This window comes from Harmonia axyridis, chromosome 6, assembly GCF_914767665.1.
Source record: "Harmonia axyridis chromosome 6, icHarAxyr1.1, whole genome shotgun sequence".
Classification (NCBI taxonomy): Eukaryota; Metazoa; Arthropoda; class Insecta; order Coleoptera; family Coccinellidae; genus Harmonia; species Harmonia axyridis.
The window spans coordinates 26,191,137-26,214,495 of record NC_059506.1 but is presented as its reverse complement, the minus strand read 5'-3'; the positions used below and the strand labels follow the sequence as shown (position 1 = coordinate 26,214,495).

The window sequence follows — 23,359 nt, the reverse complement described above, 5'->3', positions numbered from 1 at the left end:
TCGAGTACAAATTTCCAAAAAAATCTATAAAAATTGATTTTTCAAATTTTCCTATTAGTGATAAATGAAATGAGAGTACAAAAAGTGGCTTGCTTTATTATAACGTTTTCAGATGGTATTTAATTGAAAATTTCAGAAGGAACTTTTATCGGACACTTAAACAATAAAAAATATTCACAGAATTTTTTTATTGTTCGAGTCTGATAAATGTTCTTTGTGAAATGTCCAATTAAATTCTTAAAGCGTTATATAAACTACGCCAATTTTTGTAATTTCAAATAACAAAACATAGTTCGGATAAACTGACAAAATATGAAGCAATGTGAATAAACTAGACATAATATATCCCAACTTAAAGCTTTTCAAATGATCCATTACTTGTTTACTTTGCTGAAATGCATAATAATACTTTTGGATTTATTTGGGATCAAAGAGTTCATCTTCATTTATATGTGCAGCAAGCAGCAAAATTATCTCATTCATCTTTAAATATGAAGTGATATCATAAAGATCAATTGGTCAACAATAAACACAGTTTGAATTTGTAGGATTTATTAAATCGTACTCATATCAAGAGATGCTGGAAAATAAAAAATAATCCACGTCATCAAGATGATATATATCAATTATATTTGACTAAGGAAAATACAAAATAAAAACGTAAATTTATATTTAGTTGAATATTAATATTAATGACAACACTAACGCTACTGGCAGTATGAATGCAATGAGACAATATGATTTATATTATGAAGTAACACGTGTTTTACAAATAGGACTCAACTTAAAGTAGAGTGGCTACATAAGAATCAAAGAGATTTTGAATAGTTTATGTCCCTAATACATGTATGTGTATTGAAATAAATTTTGGTTGGCTGATTCACTGAAAAGTTTATTTTTCTAGTTCAGGATCTTTATAGATACATGTTATCTTTTTATTGATTTATTTATAATCTTGTCAGAAATTGATCATATTTCATTTTGTTATATGAATATCAATTAGTTTTTGGCCATTATACAGGGTGTTTCCTAAACATGTGGCACAAATTCAGGGGGTTGTTCCTTGGACTATTTTAAGCATGTTTTGTCCTTGGATGATTTTTGAAAAACCTCTTTGTTTCGAAGATACAGGGCGAACAACATTTTTCATATTTTTAAAATTAATAATAGTTTAAATGAAAATGCGTACCGCACTGTGTTTACTAAGTAGGTACAATTTATTTTTAAATTTGTTTAACAACATTCCAATTACTAAAAACGGCCAGTTTTTTGACTAAAAATTGATAAGTGCAGATGGTAAAGGAATACAGATTAAACACGGTTTTCATTTGAATTCGTTTTGTGATGTATTAGCAATTAACATTTTATCTTTGACTATTATGAATCGCTATACAAACACCGAGATGACTGACATGCATTTCATTTTCAACAGTTTTTGTAGGTTGAGTTGAATTTTCATGTAATTTTTCATAATAAAATGTTATTATCTGAAATTTTGTTTCCCCTATATCTTCGAAACAAATAGGTTTTTCAAAAATCATCAAAGGACAAAATATTCTTAGAATAGTCCAAGGAACAACCCCCTGAATTTTTGCCGCATGTTTAGGAAACACCCTGTATAATAACAAATAGGAATTATATGTTTTTGTGTAGCATGATCTTATGAACATCGATATCAAATAATAAAAAAATTAGGCTGAATTGATGAATCAATTTTTTGGTGTTTCAATCTGAAAGCATTCGAGTCAATGAACTATCAAACATAAATTTTTCCTGGTACTCAACCATCCAAAGTCCAGCGTGGGTTGAAAGCTCCGTAAATGTTGCCACTCAAGAAAAAAAATTATATCACATAACTATCACAAACATTATTTAAAAAACACACTTCAGTTAACTTCATCGCATTATGGTATTCTCTTATCATATTTGCTCCTAAAAATTTTTGACTCAGATTAATATAATCTGTCATTCAAAATAAGCTACACGAAAATAACAATGCGATGAAGTTAATGATACTTCACTGATCCCTCTATTCATTCTTAACCGAATACATTTGCAAATATGTAGATTTAGATAATCATTTATAGTTAAAAGCACCATCTAAGACCAACAACACTAAACACTGTTTCCAGTTTCTTCTCCCATCGTCCACTCAAATATTTATGTGATCCCACTATTTGAAGTAGCTTTAACATTGATCAACATCGAAAATGTTTAACACTACTTTTATCCTTAAAAAATAATTTCGATAAATATAAACTGAAAATTTGAGGTCTGTTCCTTACACAATATCCCAGCTAAACATATCAAATATTCAAAGTTAGGAATAACAAATAATTGAATTTTGTTTTTGTCACAATTCCTGTTATGTAGGTAAAAAATCGATTATTCATTCTTATATCAAAGGCTTAATACAGTATAAACTGTATGCAGTTGTAATTAAATATGTTATACACCGATTATTTATGTATAAAATATTTCATGATTCCAATAATGTGATGATTTTTATCTAAGTATTAAGAAATTGGCAATTGATGTCAACACTTATTTTGTGATCTGTGTTCTTGTAAATATTTTTCATTTATTGTTTCATTATTGTTTGTAGGTTTTATTTTATTCGTGTTCTTTGCTAATAACTTATTCTCATCAGTGTCAAATCTTGAAATATTATATACAGTGCTGGCAAATTGATATCTTGGTATTGTACCTAATATCTACATGTGAGAAAGAAATACCCAAAGAATTGATGAAACTCATGCAGTTCAATTAGAAGAAGATGATCTCTCCCTTTCTCTTCAAATCAGAATTAAGGTAAACTTCACCGAAGCATTTCGAACAGGCCTACATGTATTCCCTACTCTCAAAGCGATGTTAGAAAAGGAGAATTGCTCAAATGACCTACTTTCTTTGTTGGGATTTCATCTCTGTCCCTCACATTGGTCATCTGCCCTATCAAGACGTATCTTTGCCAATACTGTATTGAATTTTTGTTGATAATTTTCTGTTTGATTCATGAACTATGTTATACATAATAAGAGAATCTAAATATACATAATTCCATCTAATTTGAGTGATCCTTCCAAGAGAAAGAGGTTATAAAAATGCAGACCACCAACGATTATGAAAATTCTACATGTATAATAATAATTATTACAAATATGAACAATATAGCAGTGCACAGTGCATTCTTCTTGCACCGCATTCAATCATTTACCACAGATTCTTTACCACAGACACAGTTTATCTACCACAGTATGCTTTTGCAAGGGTCGAGATTATCCAAGATTAGGTTGAGGAGGTATTTGCCAAATTTGATCCAATATCATCACCGAATGTTAGAAAATGAGAACGAAATATTGAAATTTTATGTCATTTTTCGAATAATACTTTATTCAATTTTTGTCAATGTGTACTTAAAATAGAGTTGATTATATTTGATTGTCTAAAGTACCCGCTTTTTTTAATTTCAATGGTTCAAATGAATATAAAATTTATCATCTAAAGATTTTGATTTTACAATTTTTGTTCTGTTGAATTCTTCAAATGAAATTTTTTTTAAAATTCCTCTTTCATTTACAATTTTAATATCGATTCAACATTGGAGAAAATTGACAAGGAGCTATTTTTGGGAAGCCGAGCGTCTAATCGAAAGAAAGCACTAAACATCAAGACGTCTGTACCTCTCAGAATTGACGATATTTATTCTTCACCCGAGAAATTTTTGGGATAATCATTTTGGTCCTATAATAGCGAATCCAGCTGACTCTAAAAACAAACCTTCTGAACCGCAGAATCATATTTATCACGCTGGTCAAGAAAAATCAAGCAAAAAAGGAATTGGTGCAGCACATATAACGACTGTGGTATTGAAAAAATGTCGATAATATGAACAATAAATAGAAACCCAAAAATATTTAAATTCTTGATTATTCAATTTTTTCAACTCAGATGTCTGAAAAATGGCAGAACCTTTTTTTTTAAAAGCTTCATGCGATATTCTACTAACAACACTGCTAGTGACATGCATCAGGAATATTAAAAATATTCTCATAATCGTTTTAACATTCACATTAATATATCATTTTATCAATAAAATATGATATGGATGCGTGTATAATATAATTGAGCACATTTTTGAAAGTTTTGACATCTGAACGTCATTTTTTTTAACGACAATTCCGCATCTCTTTCTCTAAATGTTTTCGCAATGTTGGTACTAATTTTTAGTGTTTTTTTTCCTGCAGTGAGATTCATTTTCAGTCAGTTAGGCACGCTAGAAACTATACCCCAATCAATCGACACATTTACAAGACTTATTCTCTACTTATAACAATGGTACAATGTCCAAACACTTCAACTACCTTCGAAGAAAAAAATCGAAACGAAAATAACTCAATAAATTCAGGGTCTACACATGTCATCACTAATGTCCACTGTCAACACCCTGCGCACTGCGATCTTGCTTAGGTCCAATCGAGAAAACAGAAGTTTGTGTTGTACACTAGACCCTTATATGCATGTGAGGAATAGCCTATCATTAACGTCTTCTTCGGTAACATAATGCAAGATGGCAGTGCTTCTGCCTGCGTCAGAACATACGTAGAATGGTCAGTCCCATCCATTTTCCTTGATCATATGAGCTAGTTCGATGATGAATTTACCCTCCTTGTATTTTTGGCTGGATTCGAAGGCGTGCTCCTGGAAAAATTCAAGGTATTAAGTATTTTTCAGTGAAATCCAGTAGATAAATCAAAAGTTTAGCCTCCTTCGGGACACTGAGCAGCGGAGGGAACAACATTTCTATCAAGGACCGAATCTATTCGTAGTGCCCGAGAGGTGGCGGTATGGGCGTCACGCCACACTCTAGTACGGCCCCAGCGGGTTTATGAGCGTCACCGCGTTGCAGCAGAGTCACTTCTCCACGATGGTGTGAGAGGGTGTCTCAGACAGAGAACGCTGGATGGCCTAACTGGAGACTCCACCAGCGATCCCGGGACGATACAAGTATTAGGGAGAGGGTGCCTCTAGGTAAATTTTGGTCGAGAACGTCTCGCCAATTATCAAAAACCCAGTTAGGGCGTCATGCATTTCGAAAAATTCAAGAAAACCATTGGCTTGGGGGTACGGGCGTTTAAATTTAATCTCTTGGTCATTCACGCCACCGTAGAGACCACAAAACTATAACTTTCGAGAAACGACATATTTTGGTTATTTTTTGAAGAAAGACCATAATAACTGAATCCAAATACTTATATCTTATGTACAATAATATCAAAATGTTTGCATATTTGGACCTTATAGTACTTTCCATGTAGGATGAGGAAATCCAGCTGTTGGAAGCAAACTGTGAATGTAAATTTTGAAGAAAGAAATATAAGGAAGTGAATTCAAACTACAAATGAATGGAAATTCAGAAATGAGATAACTGTGTTTATATCTATTCGTGGATCAAAATCGAAATGACTATTCATTACGGGGTTTACTACGAAATTTTAATGAGGCTATTCTCAAACTGCTTATTTCAAGGATTAATTAACATACTAATTGAAGTGGGTGTATAAGGAAACAATAACAAATCAGACAACTTCGCGTCATGGAAACATTGTCAATTCCTATTCCTCGGGTGTTTTCTCTTTCAATCCCAAGACACACTAGAATGTTCTCTTACCCAACTATCGGATCAAGTTCGCCATTTAATTAAAACTATCCGTTTGAAGTAGGAGCATCCCCTCCCATTCAAATTACACCGAAGAAACGTATAACATCCACGACTTTGAATCTATTCCTTTCGAATGTAGAAATTGTTCGGTATAATTTGAGAGAGACTATTTATAACAAAACTTCACTTGTTTGTTCTTATGTTTTCCTGGTACTTTCAGATCTCATAAACCGAACAAAAAATCGTAGCAATCTAATTTATTTTCATCTAGATTGTAGATAAATTATTGACTAGAGATCAACCTTTCAGAACTGTGAACATTTTGATCTTTTGTTCTAATAGCCTGCTTCACCATTCCTGAGTACATCTCCATTAGTAATTTCACGACTACGCGGATAAAAGGGAAGTTGATAGATACATTAGGAAGAGAAGCCAAAATTAGCTGCACATAAGACGATGAAAATTAACTTGGAAAAAAGAAGCAGAAGAAAATGAAGAATTGATGTGGGACCCACCGGATTCTAAACCATTTCTAATCCAGCAAGACCAACAGAGATCAACGAAGTAATCAAGAAATTGAAAATCAAAAAAGCTCCAGGTAAGGACAAAATGAAAAATTTTATGTTACAGAAGATACACAGAAAAGGAATATAGCCAATGGATAACAGATCGAACACTATCCAAAGAGATTAAAAACTGCAGAAGTTATTATTTTCACTCAGCCAAGGAAAGATAACAAGTCTACTGTCTGCCATTGTAAAAGAAGTTGATAGAAGAAATCATTCTACACAACTGCAACTACTGAGGCTTACCGAATATGCTACTGAAGTATTTCAGAACAAACAAGCCTCAGAACTAGTGCTATTAGATTTTGAAAGAGCCTTCCACCGAGTCTGGCACAAGAGACTACCGTAAAAGATGAAAATGGCAGGCTATATTATCAAAATTTGCCAAAATAATAAGAAACTACCTGAGAGACAGGAATTTCTACGTCAAACTCTATTACCTAGTATCTGCCAAAGGACCAGTAAACACATTAGACATCTCAAAAATCCCAAGAGATTTGTTAGCCCTATATCTATATGCAGATGATACGGAAATATCATCAGATATCGACGAATAGACGTAATATACAAGAGATTGCTAGAAGATAAATGTTTCATTCAATGAAAAATTCAAATAAACGGCAAAAAGAGCTAGGCTATTCATAAAAGAAAAGGAGACTAGAAATCAACTCAAATCTAAGAATAGATGGAGAAGAGACAGAGATAGATAATAATAGTCCTACATGGAATAACCATATAAAATACTCGGTGGTTCAAACAAGCTCTGCAATGATTAGACTTCACCCATTTATAGTAAGAAACAGCAGAACTAAGAATGTTCAAGTGGATTCAAGGCCTCAACTAACATATGGATCAGTAGCCAAAACCCGTGATGAGTATGTCGTGGTTCGTTTGAGGCGGAAAATTTGCACACTCACTATAATACCGTCTCAGATTTCCCGAAGAGAAAAAACAAGTCAACATCTCATTGTGAACTAAAAAGACGGGTTGACTACAACCATATTTAATGGAACGTATGAATTTTAATGATTCAGGACGGTGTTCAGAGATGTGGAATCGAAATTAGGTGCATTCACCTAATTTCGATTCCATATTTCGATTCGAAAGTTGAGTCGAATACTTACGTATTTCCAGCCGAGTATCGTTTTGCAGCATTCGCAGTAGATATCAGCCACGGCATGTAGACCTGTCAAAAGCACTCTTTCTTCTGCCGGACCACATCCAACGTTTACCCTGGAAAAAATATTAAGAATTTGAAGAGAACAGTATTAAAACATCTTATGAGCTTATTCTACTCATGTAAAAACCTGAAAATGCATCCATGATATCTACGATCAAAGACACCGGTAAAATATGAATGCAAAAAAATTGTTTTAATGCTCTAATTGGACATATATACAGGGTGATTCACCGCGATGGCCTATTTGAACTAATTATAATTTTGTGCTGAAAATTTGCATGTTGGGGTTTGAGGCCATGAACTTTCTCCCTTTAAAATTTCAGATTTCTGCAACTTCCGGTTATATCGGAAAGAGACTACTACTTCCTTATTTCAAATGGCACACGCACTATATTATTGCACCATTAGTTAGCTTTTTCGATGAAAATTTTAGCAATATGTCATACCTTGGGAAAAAACTCTACGGTTCATGAGTTGATGGGATTCTTATGAAAAAAATGGTGGCGACTCACATTTTTTTCGAATATGTCTGCTGAAAAAGTTTTTTCATTTTCGATTCTGCAAATACGTAGTATTGAGACTCTTTGCGGTTCGAGTCAAAAAAGTACAGGGTCTTTAAAGAAGAAGATCATGAACTTGGACATTTATCGAAACTCAAGATTTTCGAATTAGAAACCTATATTTATTATTATTTCAGTCAATTCTACGTAGAGAAAGAGTGGGGGTTACTTAAACAAACCCTATACTTGAAGTGAATACTTTAAAAGTCATCGAGGATGAGGAAAAACCTCAATTTCTAACTAAGTAGAGTAGTACTGTGGGCAGTTTGTGACCGGAAAATACAGAAAGAAACTAAAATTCGATGTTTTGATAACTAAATTTTACATTTCATGAGTTATAATTAATTTTTCGTTGGGATTGTTGAGAAATCCATAAACCAATGAAATTTTCAATCACGAATAATTGATTACAATTCTTGAAATTTCATATTTACTTATCGAAACATCGAATGTTAGTTTCTTTCTGTGCTTTTAATGATTGATTAAATTTTTACTAAACGGCTCTTAATAACTACCTAAACTAGTTGAATTGATGATATTCGAAAAATTAGCACAATTCCCACTAATAAGAGCTACCAAATTGCCGCGCGGCAGCATGTGCAGAATTCCGAGCAATGAAAGTGACCAAACCGACACATACTATTTCGATAGACAATCAACTAGAATACTGGAACTTATCCAAAAGGATTAGTGAAACAATAAATCAAAAAGAGTGAAAATGCTCAATTCATTAATCCCCTACTGACCGCACTGGTCAATGCGAATCATCTTGAAAGATAATTAAGAAGTAATAGCTGCAGCTAATGAAAGTAATCAAATCGGCACCCGGACCGAACGTGGACTATTTAAGCCAATAGAAACAACGAAATCGACACATTCTGGTTTAATCCAAGTGACTTAGGCCCAGTTTCACCAAATGCTTTAATCTTGACTTAGCTCTTAAGTGAGGCCTTAGATCACGATTAATGTAATGTAGCGTTTCACCACACTCCAAAGCGCCATTTAATCGACCAATCGCGATTTAGCACTAATCGGCCATTTTTGGAGGATTATAACCTTTCAAGTTGAGATTAATAATTATTTATCAGTATGGAACTCTTGTCTATGTAATTATTTTTCCTGAAATTTCTAATTTTTGGGTCAATTTTATCAAAATATATGACTATATGTATAGGCTCAACATTTCCCATTTAAAATACACGTAAACTTTGGTTTTGTGTTTTATGAAATTTATTGCAAAGAATAATTTATTGATATGTTTGATTGAAATATTATTTAAGAAGCGGTTAAACTTGTTAATAAAAATAAATAAGTTAATAAAATTACTTATATAGTTTTTTTTCCAGAATGTGTGGTTTTGTGAAATGGGATAATTTCTTTTTAACTTCTGCAAGTTTCCGACATTTCGAAGCACATCACTTGACATTTTCGGCAAAAATTAACTTTGTTACAAGATGACAAATGATTTGAAATGTTATGAGTTATGAATGAATGACACCTGACACATAGCGCCAATGGTGGTCATCACTGCTAATACGATACAGAACACTATATAACTTTTTGTTCACAACGTTGCCAAATGGTTTGACTATTTAATCGCGATTTGGTTAATCGCGATCATCTTCGGACGGGTTGATGCTTGGTGAAACAGAAAACACTGTTAAGCCTGCTTTAGTAACAAGCGAAGTTTAATCAATCTGGGATCAAGTGCTGTTTGGTGAAACTGGGCCTTAGTGTATACTATATGTATCTAATAACAAACAAAATGTATATGGAACTGGTAGAGCCATCTGTGTCGAGTCCAGGGACTTATTGAGTGACAAGTTAGTATTGCGAAAGGGTTTCCATACACCTGAGCAATAATCTGCTGAGTATATCGAAGATCTATACAAAATGCAATGATTATTTGCCCAAGAGTGTGGTAGCCGTAGACAAAAATAACTATAAATTCCCAGTCAATCCAGCGAATGATTCAATAAGCTGTTCCGCAACCTGCGCCCTTGCCGGATCGATGTTGCCGACAATCTGGAAGCTATAAATCTCCCCCGCCAACAATTGGGATGGAAATTGTGTTCAGTTATCAATGGTAAGCGTTGACGTGAAACGACGGCGACATGTCATGTATTATTCACCGGACAAGGATGGTTGAAACTAGGACGACAGCTTTCGAAGGCTACACCACCCATCAGAGCGATGGGGGATGTAGATCCGGGGACCATGAATAGATTTCCTCATCTCCCAAGTAGGGCGAGATTGATAGTTCTTCGCGAAGAGGTGACAGATGAAATATGCCCTTCAATAGGAAGAGCGGCAGCAGTTTAGCGGATGCACAAAACTCGGTTTTCGATAGTCGGAGTTATTCCTCTTTTGGACATTTTATTATATTCTTCACTATTGGAAAACTCTGTGAAGAAGGGTGGCACAATGATTCGTCGTCCTTGGCTCTTGTGAGGTCAACACTACACAGAACGTTGATATAACGGGTGTTTTATTAGCTGCATATGGAAGTTTCGATGGTTCGTCTATGGTTTGACAATTGAGAATGTCAAACCATAGTATAAGGAAAGGATAGTAAGCCAACCTCCGTTTGACGGCAAGGAAATAGTCACCAGGAGTCGCTACTTAGTTGGATTTGGAGAAGTAACTCGATAATAGATGGCACTGAATCTTGAGCTATAGATGGCGCAGAAATAATACGATAATTCATTCAGTGGCGTGGTTGAAAAGGGGTCGCATGACATTGCCAACAATTTTTATGTTATTATTAAGTTATCACAAATACACGCCACTGGCGTAAATGCTTATTACAGAGCAGAAAAAATATCAAAATATAGAAATCTTCTGACCACTCTATTTCAAATATTTTAGTTCTTCAAAATAACACCGATTTTTTCAGAGGGCTCCACTTTACGGACCAATTTTTGACAGTAAAATTCGAGTAAAAGTGAGTACAACTAGATGGCGCTCAACATCAACAAAATCGAAAAAAGCACTACACTGGCTTACTATCCTTTCCTTATACTATGGTCAAACTGTGTTGACATTTCTATTTGGCAATGAATCGTTTACAGCCAGAAATTATGGAAATTTACTTTGAGAAAAAATCTGTTCGCGAAGTTCATAGAGCACTCCGTTCATTTTGCGGTCAACATAATTGGTCATAATGAGCGAGCATTTCGAGCAGTATTATTGATCGCTTTCGGAATAATTTCACTCCTCTCGATTCAAAACCATCAACAAGACGAATAAATGTACGTACCGAAGAGAATATTGCTGCTGTCGTGCGAAGTGTTGAAGAAAACGCAAAAATGTCGATACGTCGCCGTTCTCAACTTGTTGGCTTTTGTCCTTTGAGGGAAAATTTTAGTAATGATCTAGCTATCGTGACTATAAAATACAGCTCGTGCAATTAAGGCCAAATGACCATCGTATACGTCGCATTTTTGCTGATTGGGTTAATCTAACTAAGTGAAACTGACTCTTTCGATGATTGTTATAGTATGTTTATGAAATTTATATAACATGTTATATTATATTTTACAAAAAAGAGCGTTTTATTTGCTTTACAAATTGTTATGCTGTTTACATTTAAAAAAACACAAGTTTGTATTATGACTTCAAAACTAATAGCAATAAAAATGAATGATTACACTAATGAATTCGACTAAAAAAAGTGCCTGTAAAATGTAATAAAGAAGTTTTGAGAACTTTTCATTTAACGCTATGTTACAGTTTTCCCTTATAGCTTGAAAACAGTGGAAATCATGAGGTTGTAGTTTCTACCAAATTAATTTTCCCAAAAATCGAGCCCGAAAATGTTTCATTCATTTTTTTTTAGCACAAAGGGGTTGTGAAATCCCCCAACTAGACAACGAATTTGGTACTCCCGATACAGCAAATGCAATTTGAAATTCAATACTCTGTAACAAAAAGCAAATATAGCATGCATGCATCTATCTAATTGAACAACTAATTAATGAAAATGTAATTTTCAGCAATGCAGGTCAATATTTTTTTGTGAACGTCATTGCGCGTGATTTTCACTTCGGATTGAAATAAAAACAATAACCTATTGATTGATTTTGTCGGAATTACTCCATGTGAATCAATCAATCACTCTAGACAAGAATTTTTTGTTTGCTTTCCACGATACCAAAAGAAAGCCTCTGTCCATCCGGATGATGGAACGTTCTGGAATTAGTGGTAGCATTTCCAAACGTTTAATCACGTGAAAGGGTCTTGAACACTCAGTTACGATTGTAAGAATCCCACAGAAAGAGGAGTATTACAATAGCATTCTGAATCCCCGGATGTATTCCAAAGAATGGAAAACTGAAAGTTGGGGATGTCTAAATTCACATCATGTTCTATTATGCCACATCTAAATCGAGCTGACTGAAATTCATCCCGAAATGAAGCTTTCATACATTCGCAAACTTTTCTTCTAGAGTTCTTATGAACTCCAGAATCTGAAACAGCATCATTTTATGGCAGAAGCATTTTTGGTGACCACATCGTAATATTACATTGAGATGAAGCAACTTGAAGCATCTCGAATCATTTTTAATAAATCATAGGTCTAGGACCTGTTTAGGAGATAGTGCTGCAAGATGTAAGTATAAGCCAAAATATATTGAAAACAAAAATGCGTTCAATCTTCAGAAATTCTTATAATTCGATATTAAATCAATTCCATCAATCAATTTACTGATTGTAGCAAAGCGAGGCATAAGTCATTGACAAATTGAATGAGGAAACTGCAAGGTAAATCATTGGGCAAATTTGGATGCAGCACTACCAGCATACGTCAGAAACAAGTAAACAATCTAGTCACAGATAACTCTTATTTGTTATTGGTTGGCCCAAGGTCAAACACTTCAGGAAGATTGTTGTTGGAAAGTTGTGCAGAATTATTGACGTATTAGGTGCCTACAGATACGTATTAAATACAGGCAGTTGAACATTGATATAATAATGAAAATGGACGCTTTTTTTTCAAAACAATACATATAAATGGGAAAAGCACTAATGTTGAGTCAGGAGCTATCGAGCGTTCATCTATTCATGAGCTAATTGCGTCTTTGGACACCACAGAAGTGTATATAGGTATATGTGGTCTTCAAGGATGCAATTTGTGCCTGAATTAGCACTCAAAAGCTCTTGATTTCACGTCAGTTGGATGTCCAAACTTCCTGGCGTCTTACATTCCAAATTATGTGCCCTAAAATTCCATCATTATGAAACACAATTATGTAATCAATCTGCAATGTGACAAGCCACATTACGTTGTTAGAGCAATTTTGCTGAGGGAACGAAAGAACTTATAAAAAACATTCCGAAAGTACCTCGGTCATATCGTATTATTTCTTCTCTTTCGTTATACAATCAACCCACATTCCAGAGATAATCATCTCTCTAACTATGATGGTTAAAATTTTATATCGGAATATTTCGACCGAGACCTGGGAGATCGTCGCTACCTTACCCAGCCGTTTTTAACACAACGGTCCTGGCAACACCAAACTGTCGTCAACCCATATTATGCATCTTGACATCGATTGTTACATACAATTTTTCAATTAAAAAGTTATCTTCGTAGTCATTCAGTGACTCAATTTAATCAATTTCCCAATTTCCTGGATTCGATTCCAAAGATGCCGTACACAAGCTTCGCCTTCCTCTCGACATCAATACAAATTGCAACCTAATACTATGCTACTACGATTGTACCAGTTCAAGAACTTCCTGGCATGTTTGATTGCAAATTAGCATATATGTATATGGTCTTGCTTGTTGACAAACATCGGCCCGAGATGGAACTGATCAACAGAGCAGGCGAGCTGAAAGCAGATATCAGTCTGCTTTGAGAGGAGGTACAAAACATGAATGGGCTACTGGAGCCGAATAAATATTGCATATGGCTGTTTCTGCATTTCGACTGCAGTCAGCGAAGGTGAACGAATCGAATACTAGATGAATTTGAATATCTTTTCGATTTGTATACTTGAACTTCGTGTGTTAGGAGGTGATATTCGACATAAAGCATTAAGGAGTGAGAATCTATCTCTATACCTTTCTGCATCTGCTGAAACGTATATTATTATTACTTTTCTATAGAAATTATTCAATATTCAGTTAGTCCACTCACTGTTCGTCGCATCGAAAGCAAATTGAATGTTCATTTTCTTCACACGATGCGAGAGTATCAGATACTCAGCCGTACATGGTACCACTTCCATATTTTCTACAATACTACGAACAGCGAGTTGATTGATTGAATATTTTGATGAAATAATTTAACAATTTCTAAACGTTGTTGAATCGTGTATTTATTTATTTAGTCAATATAAACTGGAATCCTAACAGGAATAACCCAATTTCAAGGATTCATAAAAAAAAATTAAGAAATTTATAGTTGGTAATCAACATACACTATTAGATAAAAATAATATGAAGTACGAGAAACCAGAAAGTGCAGTAATGGACTAAAGTTTTTATTTTACATTTTACTAAACTACCAGTGTTCCACCAACGGCGTTTGTTTGATTATGAATAGTTGCTTGCAAGGCAATGACGGAAAAGATTTCTGCATCGCATTTTGACAGAAGACGAAAATTAGATTCATTATGATAATCCCAAGCGCAGAAAATCATTGGGATATCCCGGCCATATTTCCACGTCAACGGCCAAACCGAATATTTAAGGTTCTAAGGTCATGCTTAGTGTTTGGTGGGACCAACTCGGCGTAGTGTACTATGAGTTGTTAAAACTGACTGAAATGATTACAGACGATCGTTATCAAACGCAATTAATGCGTTTGAGGCGAGCAATACAACGAGATACATGATAAAGTAATTTTACAGCATGACAATATTCGACCCCATGTTGCGAAAGTTATCAAGACATACTTGAAAACGTTGAAATGAGAAGTCCCACCACACCCTCCGTATTCTCCAGACGTTGTTCCCTCGGCTATTGCTTGTTTCGATCAATGGCACACGGTCTGGCTGACCAGCACTTCCGGTCTTATGAAGAAGTAAAAAATTGGATCGATTCGTGGATCGCTTCAAGAGATGAGCAGTTTTTTCAACGCGAGATTCGTACGCAGCGCGAAAGATGGAAGAAAGTAGTGGCCAGTGATGGACAATACTCCGAATAATAAATGTATAATCAGTTTCTTACAATAAAGCCTATAATTTCGGATAAAAAATGGTAGAAGCGCAGTTGTACGTCTATGTAAATGGCATAACATACTGACCAAAAATGACATAAGAAATGTCAGAAAAATACACATTGTTGCCATAATAACCATTTCAAATTGTATCATTCCTATTAGAAAATCCTTTACTACTTCATTTGGTACTTGAAACGCTCGAGAATGAAGTGAACTGACAATATCTTAGAAATTCCGATGTCTATGAAACTGTTGCTGAGGCGTAACATTAGCATGACGGAAAGCAGAAAGCAATTAATAGAAATGACGACTAAAGTGTATATTTCGCAAGCCGTTGATGTTTCAACACAAATACAATGTCGCGAATGTTGAATATCGAATGAAAACTGCACTTTGGCAGAATCGTATGATAATATTTGCCTTTCATCTGCATCGGTTTCCGGGAGAGGAGACAAGATAAGCAATCCGAACAAGATTAGACGTTCAATCGCGTTTCATCTTTATCCGCTGAATCTGCCTGCTTTAGTACTTGTTAGCTTTATTCGATCACATATAGAATATTGCTCAATATTGTTCAACGACAAGGTTGATTGGAACTATTTGAATATTCATGGTGGACGAACTAAGGGTAAGAAGTTAGGATTGGATCGGTATGATTGAGTGAAGACATTTTTTTGCTCCTGAAATTTTTATTGGAATTGCAATGAAAGTTTTAAAGTTTTAGTTTCATCTAAGCCAAGCGAACAGATGGCACAGGCATTTCCATATCACTTTTTTTTTATTAGTGCCAAGTTTCAAAAGCTTTCGAAACATATGAGTAAAGTCTGGATCAAGATATTGAAGGTTAAGTGACTCTACTTTTGTTGTTATTCGTGAAAAGAGATGAAAACAAGATTCGTGTATTGATAAAACACTGATTTTCGATGGGTAAATGCAACGTGCAAGTGAAGCAATGGCTTGGATAAGTGTTCAAATTTTGCTCCAACAGTAAAAAAATGCTCCAAAGACCAATCTTTCTACAGAAAAGGTATTATTGCATAACTGGGAGAAGCATTGGAGTACATGGTATCACTTTTGAAGGTGACTAAGTTGAAGAATGAAGTCGAGTTTTTAAGAAAAAGTTTCTACTTGTTAGGCCCGATACTCATTGAGTGAAGTGTTGTCTATGGCGACAAAAAGCAATTAGACATAATGCCTGTGTCTAGCCGAATTTTTCGTCACATTACTTTATATAAATTTACCTGCATTAGTGTAACAATGGTCTTTCGTGGTAGGTACTTGTGCATACAACTTTCTCATTCATAAGGTTCTCAGTAAGATACAATAGAGAATATCTTTCCTCTACCCTAATGAGTGTGCAGGTACCATGATACCATTGCGCAGGCATACAATTTAGAGAATAAGAAAAGGAAGAAGAAATTCACGGTGTACAATATGATTCAATGTTTGTAACTCAGGTATAAAACTGGCCAAAGGAGAGTTCAGTGGAGTAAGTTAGGAGATGATGACCAGTTGAGTTAGTAGAGTGTTCAAGAATGATTCCAAGTGCTGTACCACAATAAAGTTCTCGTCTGTCATCCATCAGTGTTTTAATGAACCCCACGAAAATGCGATACCCCAAATGTCGTTTAGTATATCAACTTATATGGAAAAGGGGACTATTGTGCTTATGAGGCTTAATTGCGACCTTGAAGGCCACAGTTCTGTTTAAAGGTGTATATTGATTTATGGTGCTTCGTGCAAAATAACTTTTAGATATATCGGAAAACAAACAAATAATAAAATATTACATGTTTATATACAAACAATAGTATTTCCAAGCTCTGTGTGAAACTAACCGGCGGAAAAGCACCGAATTGAAGTCCGCTATTCACAGTAGGGGTCACTTAGTGATATTCTCCTCGGTCTCGGCTGAAATATTCCGATACAAAGAACCATAATCATGATAGTTAAATTCAAACTGAAAAAGTATAAATAATACGATATGATCAAAGGTATCTACCTCATCAATGTATTTTTGAAAGATTTTTCGTTTTTTCTACTAATTGCTTCAACGAAGTGATGAAAATGATATGTTGAAAGTAGGTAGATACTTTAATTCTTTTTTTTCTTGCATGTCAATTTGGAGATTAATTGAAGAATTGTTGAACATAACTATCAAGATGCGAAGGTACATATTTCGAAAATTAAGAGACCAGAATGTTTAGACTTCCAACACGTCTTCAGAGACCAGTCTCCAAGGGTGCATTTGGCGTATGGATGAACGAGCGCTCAAAAGCTCCCGACTACACGTCAGTGTCAGCCATTTTTATTGTTCAAAAAGGGTGCCAATCTCAAATTCAATTCAGCGCGAATTGAAAGTCTCACTAACATCAAACGAATTAATAGTTTGGAACGCTACCCGACAGTCGTAAAATTTTTATATTTCGCCACAGACAACCTCAAGACCTCTGTCGGCAAAGTGATAAAATATCGATTCCGCTTCGTCTTCCGAACAGAATTCACGGATCAAACCGGTCACATTATTGTCTTCAAATCCCTCAAGCCTCCGAAAACTTCGATTCTCATAAACTCCCAGTCTAGACGGGAAAACGTTAACAGCTAGAACAAGCCGGTTGTGTCCTGGATAAGCCGCTTCCGAACTGTGGCCTCATGCCGAGGCTCGTCTAGCTCGGACTTCCGGCCGGTGTTGCCAGGTCTGGCGTTTTTTTCCCAGAACTGGGGAAATTCAATGCTGTTTGGGGACTGCAAAATCTGGGGAGAATCAGAAATATTTTCTCAGAAAAATTTTCTGAGCATTTCAAACAGTAAAGCTATGTTATTCAATTATGCTATCGACACATACATAGAGAAATAAACATATATATAGGGAGTAAACGCAGCTTTACATGTCCCTTACATGGATAGCTTGGATTGTGGTATATTTTCAAATCCACAATTTTACTATGTCGTTATGAATGTATATTATATTGAATGAAATATACTCATTTGAGTGATTTCCGATTAAATATGCAAATTTGAATATTTGAAATCCGATAGTTTCTCAGCATGGCGGTGGAATACAGAAGATTTTTGAAGACGCTGAATCGGAGGCATAATTTGATCAAGACTCGTGTCAAACGCAACAAGAATTGGCAGGACCATTGGGAGTGACGCAAAAAGCCATTTCAAAACGCTTGAAAGTCATGGGAAAGATTCAAAAACAAGGAAATTGGGTGCCCTACGAGTTGAAGCCGAGAGATGTTGAACGGCGATTGTTTGCTTGTGAACAGTTGCTTGGAAGGCAAAGACGGAAGGGATTTCTGAATCGCATTGTGAATGGAAACAAAAAATGCGTTTATTACGATAATCCCAAGCGCAGAAAATCATCCCATCCCATCCGATTTTCACCATGTGTCAGGTAGCTAAAGGAGTCGATTAGCTCAGAGTAGATACAGCCATTCAGAACTACAAATTGTTTGATCCATAGTGGAATATTTTCCATTGAGCAGTACACGTAAAAACCAGAATTGACGGTGGCGACAAAAAGCAATTAGTGTCTTGCCGAATTTGCCATCACAATACTTAATATAAATGAACCTGCATTAATGTAACAAAGGTCTTTCGTGGTACTTGTGTATACAACTTTCTCATTCATAAGGGTCTCAGAAAGATACAATAGAGAATATCTTTTCCCTACCCTAATTAGTTCGCAAGTACCATGATACCATTGCGCAGGCATACAACTTAGAGAATAAGAAAAGGAAGAAGAAATTCACGGTGTACAATATGATTTTATGTTTGTAACCCAGGTATAAAACTGGGAAGAGGAGGGTTCGGAAGGTAAGTTACGAGGTGACGACCAGTTGAGTTAGTAGAGTGTTCAAGGATGTTTCCAAGTGACATACCACAATAAAATTCTTGTCTGTTATCCACTCAGAGGAAAGAAAAGATAGAGGTGCCTTATAGCATTTGTTGACATCGCTATAACATTTTTGTTTACAAACACTTATAATGTACTGCGTTGCCATTCTGAGGAAGAAGTAATCTTTTCTCCGTTCTGTGGCATAGATGTTTTGCGAATATTCTGAGGATTTGGCAACACGGTTCTGTTGTTGTTATTGCACGTGTCAACTAGAGGTGCGTTAAGGGTTAACTGTTCATTTTAATTTCACGTTTGTAATCGGCGTTATTTCATACAAGTTTGTGAATTTTAAGTTACATATTGTTAATTTTAATCATGGTAAATACTCGAAAAACATGTATAGTGTGTAAAACATCGGAAATGAAAACCTAACCTATCATAGGTAAGTTCCCGTTTTGAGTCCATAGGCGTAGAATATATCTCGTCTATGGCGTAGTATTTGTGAGATATCGAAAACTTAATTCAATGCTAACATTTGTAGGTTTCCTTCAAATAGAGAATTTAGCAAAATATGGTGCCACGTATTAATATTGCAAATGAACAATTTGCCGAAATATGCATATGTTTGTTCCAAACATTTCAGCACCGAAAACTTAATAAGAGGCAGTAAGAGAACCATTGACTACGCCACCGAAATGTTTACCGCCCCTCTAGTTGTCAATTTTGCAGGTTTGTTGTTGTCCTATCTCACTTTATCATCATGCTGTTGCAATTGATTACAATACAACGCTATTTACTTCTAAGGGCACCTCTATATTTTCTTTCCTCTGAGGTTATCCATCAGTGTTTTAACAATGCCCCAAATGACAATTTTGATAAAATATTTTTTTTTATAATTTTTACGACGTGTCAGGACAACTTCGACCATTTTTTCCACAATTCCTTTGAAAAAGAATCCCAATCCTCTGATAGCTGAAGTTTATTGAAATGTGACCAATTTGATCCATTGTTGTTACCAATAGTCTTGTTAAAAGAAAGAACTGTTTCCATCGGGTAAAATCTCCTAATTTTTTAAGGCAAAATATACCACAATATGTCTTGTTTTCATCTCAACGAAAATTTGAAATAGAAATTCGGGGTTTTCTCTTCAATATCTGGCATCATTTGATACAGATTCTGGGATAAATATTTTTTTTAGACTTGGCAACACTGCCTTCAACTCAGTTGGGATAGGAACAGCAGCGGCAATGCCGAAGTATAAAGTTTACAGTTCACAGGGGCAATGTGCATTTCGAAGTTATCTGTTGTATTATGTGTGTTTCCCCAGATAAGGGGATAATCTTGGGAACGAGACGAGGTGCTGCTGACCTTCGTTGGAAAATATACCGTTCGCGATGTTGAGGAATAGCCTTTTCCCGCTATTCGGAAATATAATTGAGTTCAGGAGGAAAATTGCTTCAAAAAACAAACAAGCCGTATATGGATAGAGAAATGAAGAAAGCGCCGACTTGAAGCCTGGAGCTTCTGAGCGCTCGTTCATACACGCGCCAATTGCGCCATTGGAAACCACATAACAGCAGGTGCTCTCCAAGTGTGCAATTGGCACATGAATGTAACCTAAAAACGCAGTTATTTTGGGTATACTTAGATCTCGTATATTCTTCTTGAATATTCTATTCATCTGGAAAAATACTGAATGAAATGATATTTGTTCGAGTAAAGTACTCGGATGCTTTTTATCATTGTACCAATTAACAATAATTTTTTCACCAATAATACTCATGATCAATTTCTTATATTCAGCTGAAAAAATATTATATTTATTGTGAAGTTTGATACAGGAGTAATTTCAAATGGGAAAAACCACTCGTCTATAATCATTTGCCAAATAATTCAAGAGGACTCTTCGAGAATATTTAATCCAAGGAGTTTTTTATATATAGTTTCGATAAATGTCCTCAGTGTTATTGTGTCTGTTTTATCTCTATTATAATATGTTTCTTTTGTTGTGTTGTTATAGTCATCATTTTTTTTTCAATTAGTGTTATTGATATTTTATATAATGACTATCAAGTATTGCCTCTTGTTTGTGATACTTCGTACTAACCTAAAAGGAAAATTTCGAATTTTATACTATTTCTTTTTGTCTTGCAGAATATTTGTCATTTTCTGCACCATTTCGCGAGAATTAAAATAAAATGAGAAATTTTAAATTTGTATCCTTTATTATTTTCTCTTCGAAATTCATGGATCTATTTCCAAAGCTATGAGGATTAATACGGTGTTGCAACAGATTTTTGTTGCAAAAATTTGGAAATAGCACATATAGCTTTAATATTTGTATTCCACGCATTATAAAAAGTAAATTGAAAATTTCATGGGAGATTGATTTTTTTTTTCCGCAAACGATTCAAAGATTCATTTTTAGAAATGAACACGATATAAAATGTTTTATTTGTACGACGAAAGCAGAAAAAAGAAGAAGGAACAAGAAGGACAAGTTATTGTCCGAAAGCTTGGCTGAAGCAATAAAGACCTAAAATTGTTTAAGTTTGACTACATACCCGATAACCTTTCTGTTTCAAATTATAAATTGTTAGTCGAGATTTACAAGTAGTTAGCAGAAAAAAGATTCAACCGTCATATCCATAAGTAATAAGGGAATACAATTCTTTTGATCGCTATAAAAATGATAAAAATTGCTATCAAAGATTCAATATGCTTCCTACTGGAAACAAAAATGGGTAAATCAGAACAGTACATCTCCCGAACGCGCCATCAGATTTTATATTATCCAGACATGAACTTCTTACCCCGTCTCTGATTCAATATTCGAAATTAAGTGCAAATTTCGCTATTCTAGCATACTGAAGAGGAAAAGGTTTTCACTTCACTGAATACATTCAAAGTCGAACATTACTTACACCGAGTTGAACAAATACGCCCGTCCTTGGCTGCCTTGGAATGACTGTAAAAAGAAAAGACAGTTAGCTCTCTTCCATAATGGTCCAACACTGGAAAGCAGTTAGCTAATGAAATAGAATTCGATCCTTTCGAAGAATGGAACATTTCAGTTCTCTTGAAAGGGTAGATGGGATTATTCATTACTAAATACTATTTATGGGTGCATATTTTCAATGGAATGTGTATGTGTGTTCAGTGGATTGTGCCTATAGAAATATTTTTGTGTCTAGTAGCAGATGTAATGGTTAATGGATATACAAATTTTGAAATGACAAATGTGAAATATGAATATGTAAGAATAAAACTTATTTTTAGGGAAAAAACTTTGTAACTTCTATGTTCTATGTTTAAGATTCTAACCTAAAACTACCTCATGTTATATTTAGTCAGATGTTAGAAGTGTGAATTGAAGTGTGAGCTATTTCTTTTTATTTTCTTTCTTTTTATTTCTATGTATGTTATTAGTTTTTTTTTGTATGTTATTATATTATATTTTAAACTAAAGAAAATAAAATCTTTCAGGATCAAGTCATCAAAGAGTCTATTTCTCCGATTATGAAGATAAGAATAGATTACATATATATAAATATATGTCCAATAGACATCAAATAATAAATAAAATAATATAGTTTGGTATGTCACCAAAATGAGATGAAAATATATTTCCAGTCGAAAATATCTGTTCGACATGAAAATAATTTCAAGAGGCGAATTTGAAAATACTCTATAGTAGAAAAAAAAAGTTAGATCTCTAGAAACAGAACTGGATGTGTTCTTTTTGTTCACACGTCTGTTAATAGTAGAAGTAGCAGAACGCACCGTATAACACGCAAGTATATAACAGCGTGAATAACTTTATAAATATGGAGAACCGTTGTTGGAGAATGGAGATTGCTTATTCAGAGGCATTGAAGGCCTTCCTTTAGCAGCGGGTGGCAAAATTTATATGAGATGATAATGCCATATGAAACATGAACAAGTAATAACACGCACAAGGGACAATAAGGCTTAGAAGGGAAAATTCATCCTCTCTTTAGCATTATACAGTGCTGGCAAGTAGATATCTCAGGATGTAATACCAATGTGTTTGAAAGAAATGCATGAAGAATGCTGAAAGTCAAACAGAGAGCGATAACGTTTTCCTATATCACTTCCACAAGCAGTGAAAGTCCAATTAGAAACGAGATGAGAGTACATCCCTGACTATGCAAATTCTCATCTCCATATTAATACCATAGCCTAGTTCACATTGGTATAATTAGTAGATGTGTTCACTAGAGTACTATTTTCTGAAATAGTCTGCTATGCTCATTTTGGTAGAGTAACTGTATTCATGTTTGCTAGTAATTTGAGAAAAAAGCAACACACATGCAGTTAGAAAGACACACTATACACTGGCGAAACCCAACTTG

General features: G+C 34.7%; 1 protein-coding gene across 4 annotated transcripts in view; it reads right to left on the bottom strand.

Moving 5' to 3' along the window:
- Positions 1 to 1,709: 1,709 nt before the first annotated feature.
- The window catches only part of LOC123681613 (protein yippee-like 2), a 148,158-nt gene continuing 126,508 nt past the window's right edge, over positions 1,710 to 23,359 (bottom strand). For all 4 annotated transcript variants that reach the window (XM_045619809.1, XM_045619808.1, XM_045619806.1 and 1 more), the window contains 3 exons: positions 21,908 to 21,951; positions 7,350 to 7,458; positions 1,710 to 4,698 (listed from right to left, as the gene is read on the bottom strand). In XM_045619809.1, the coding sequence (XP_045475765.1) occupies positions 4,609 to 4,698; positions 7,350 to 7,458; positions 21,908 to 21,951 (243 nt within the window). In that variant the 3' untranslated portion in view covers positions 1,710 to 4,608. The remainder of the gene's footprint in view (positions 4,699 to 7,349; positions 7,459 to 21,907; positions 21,952 to 23,359) is intronic.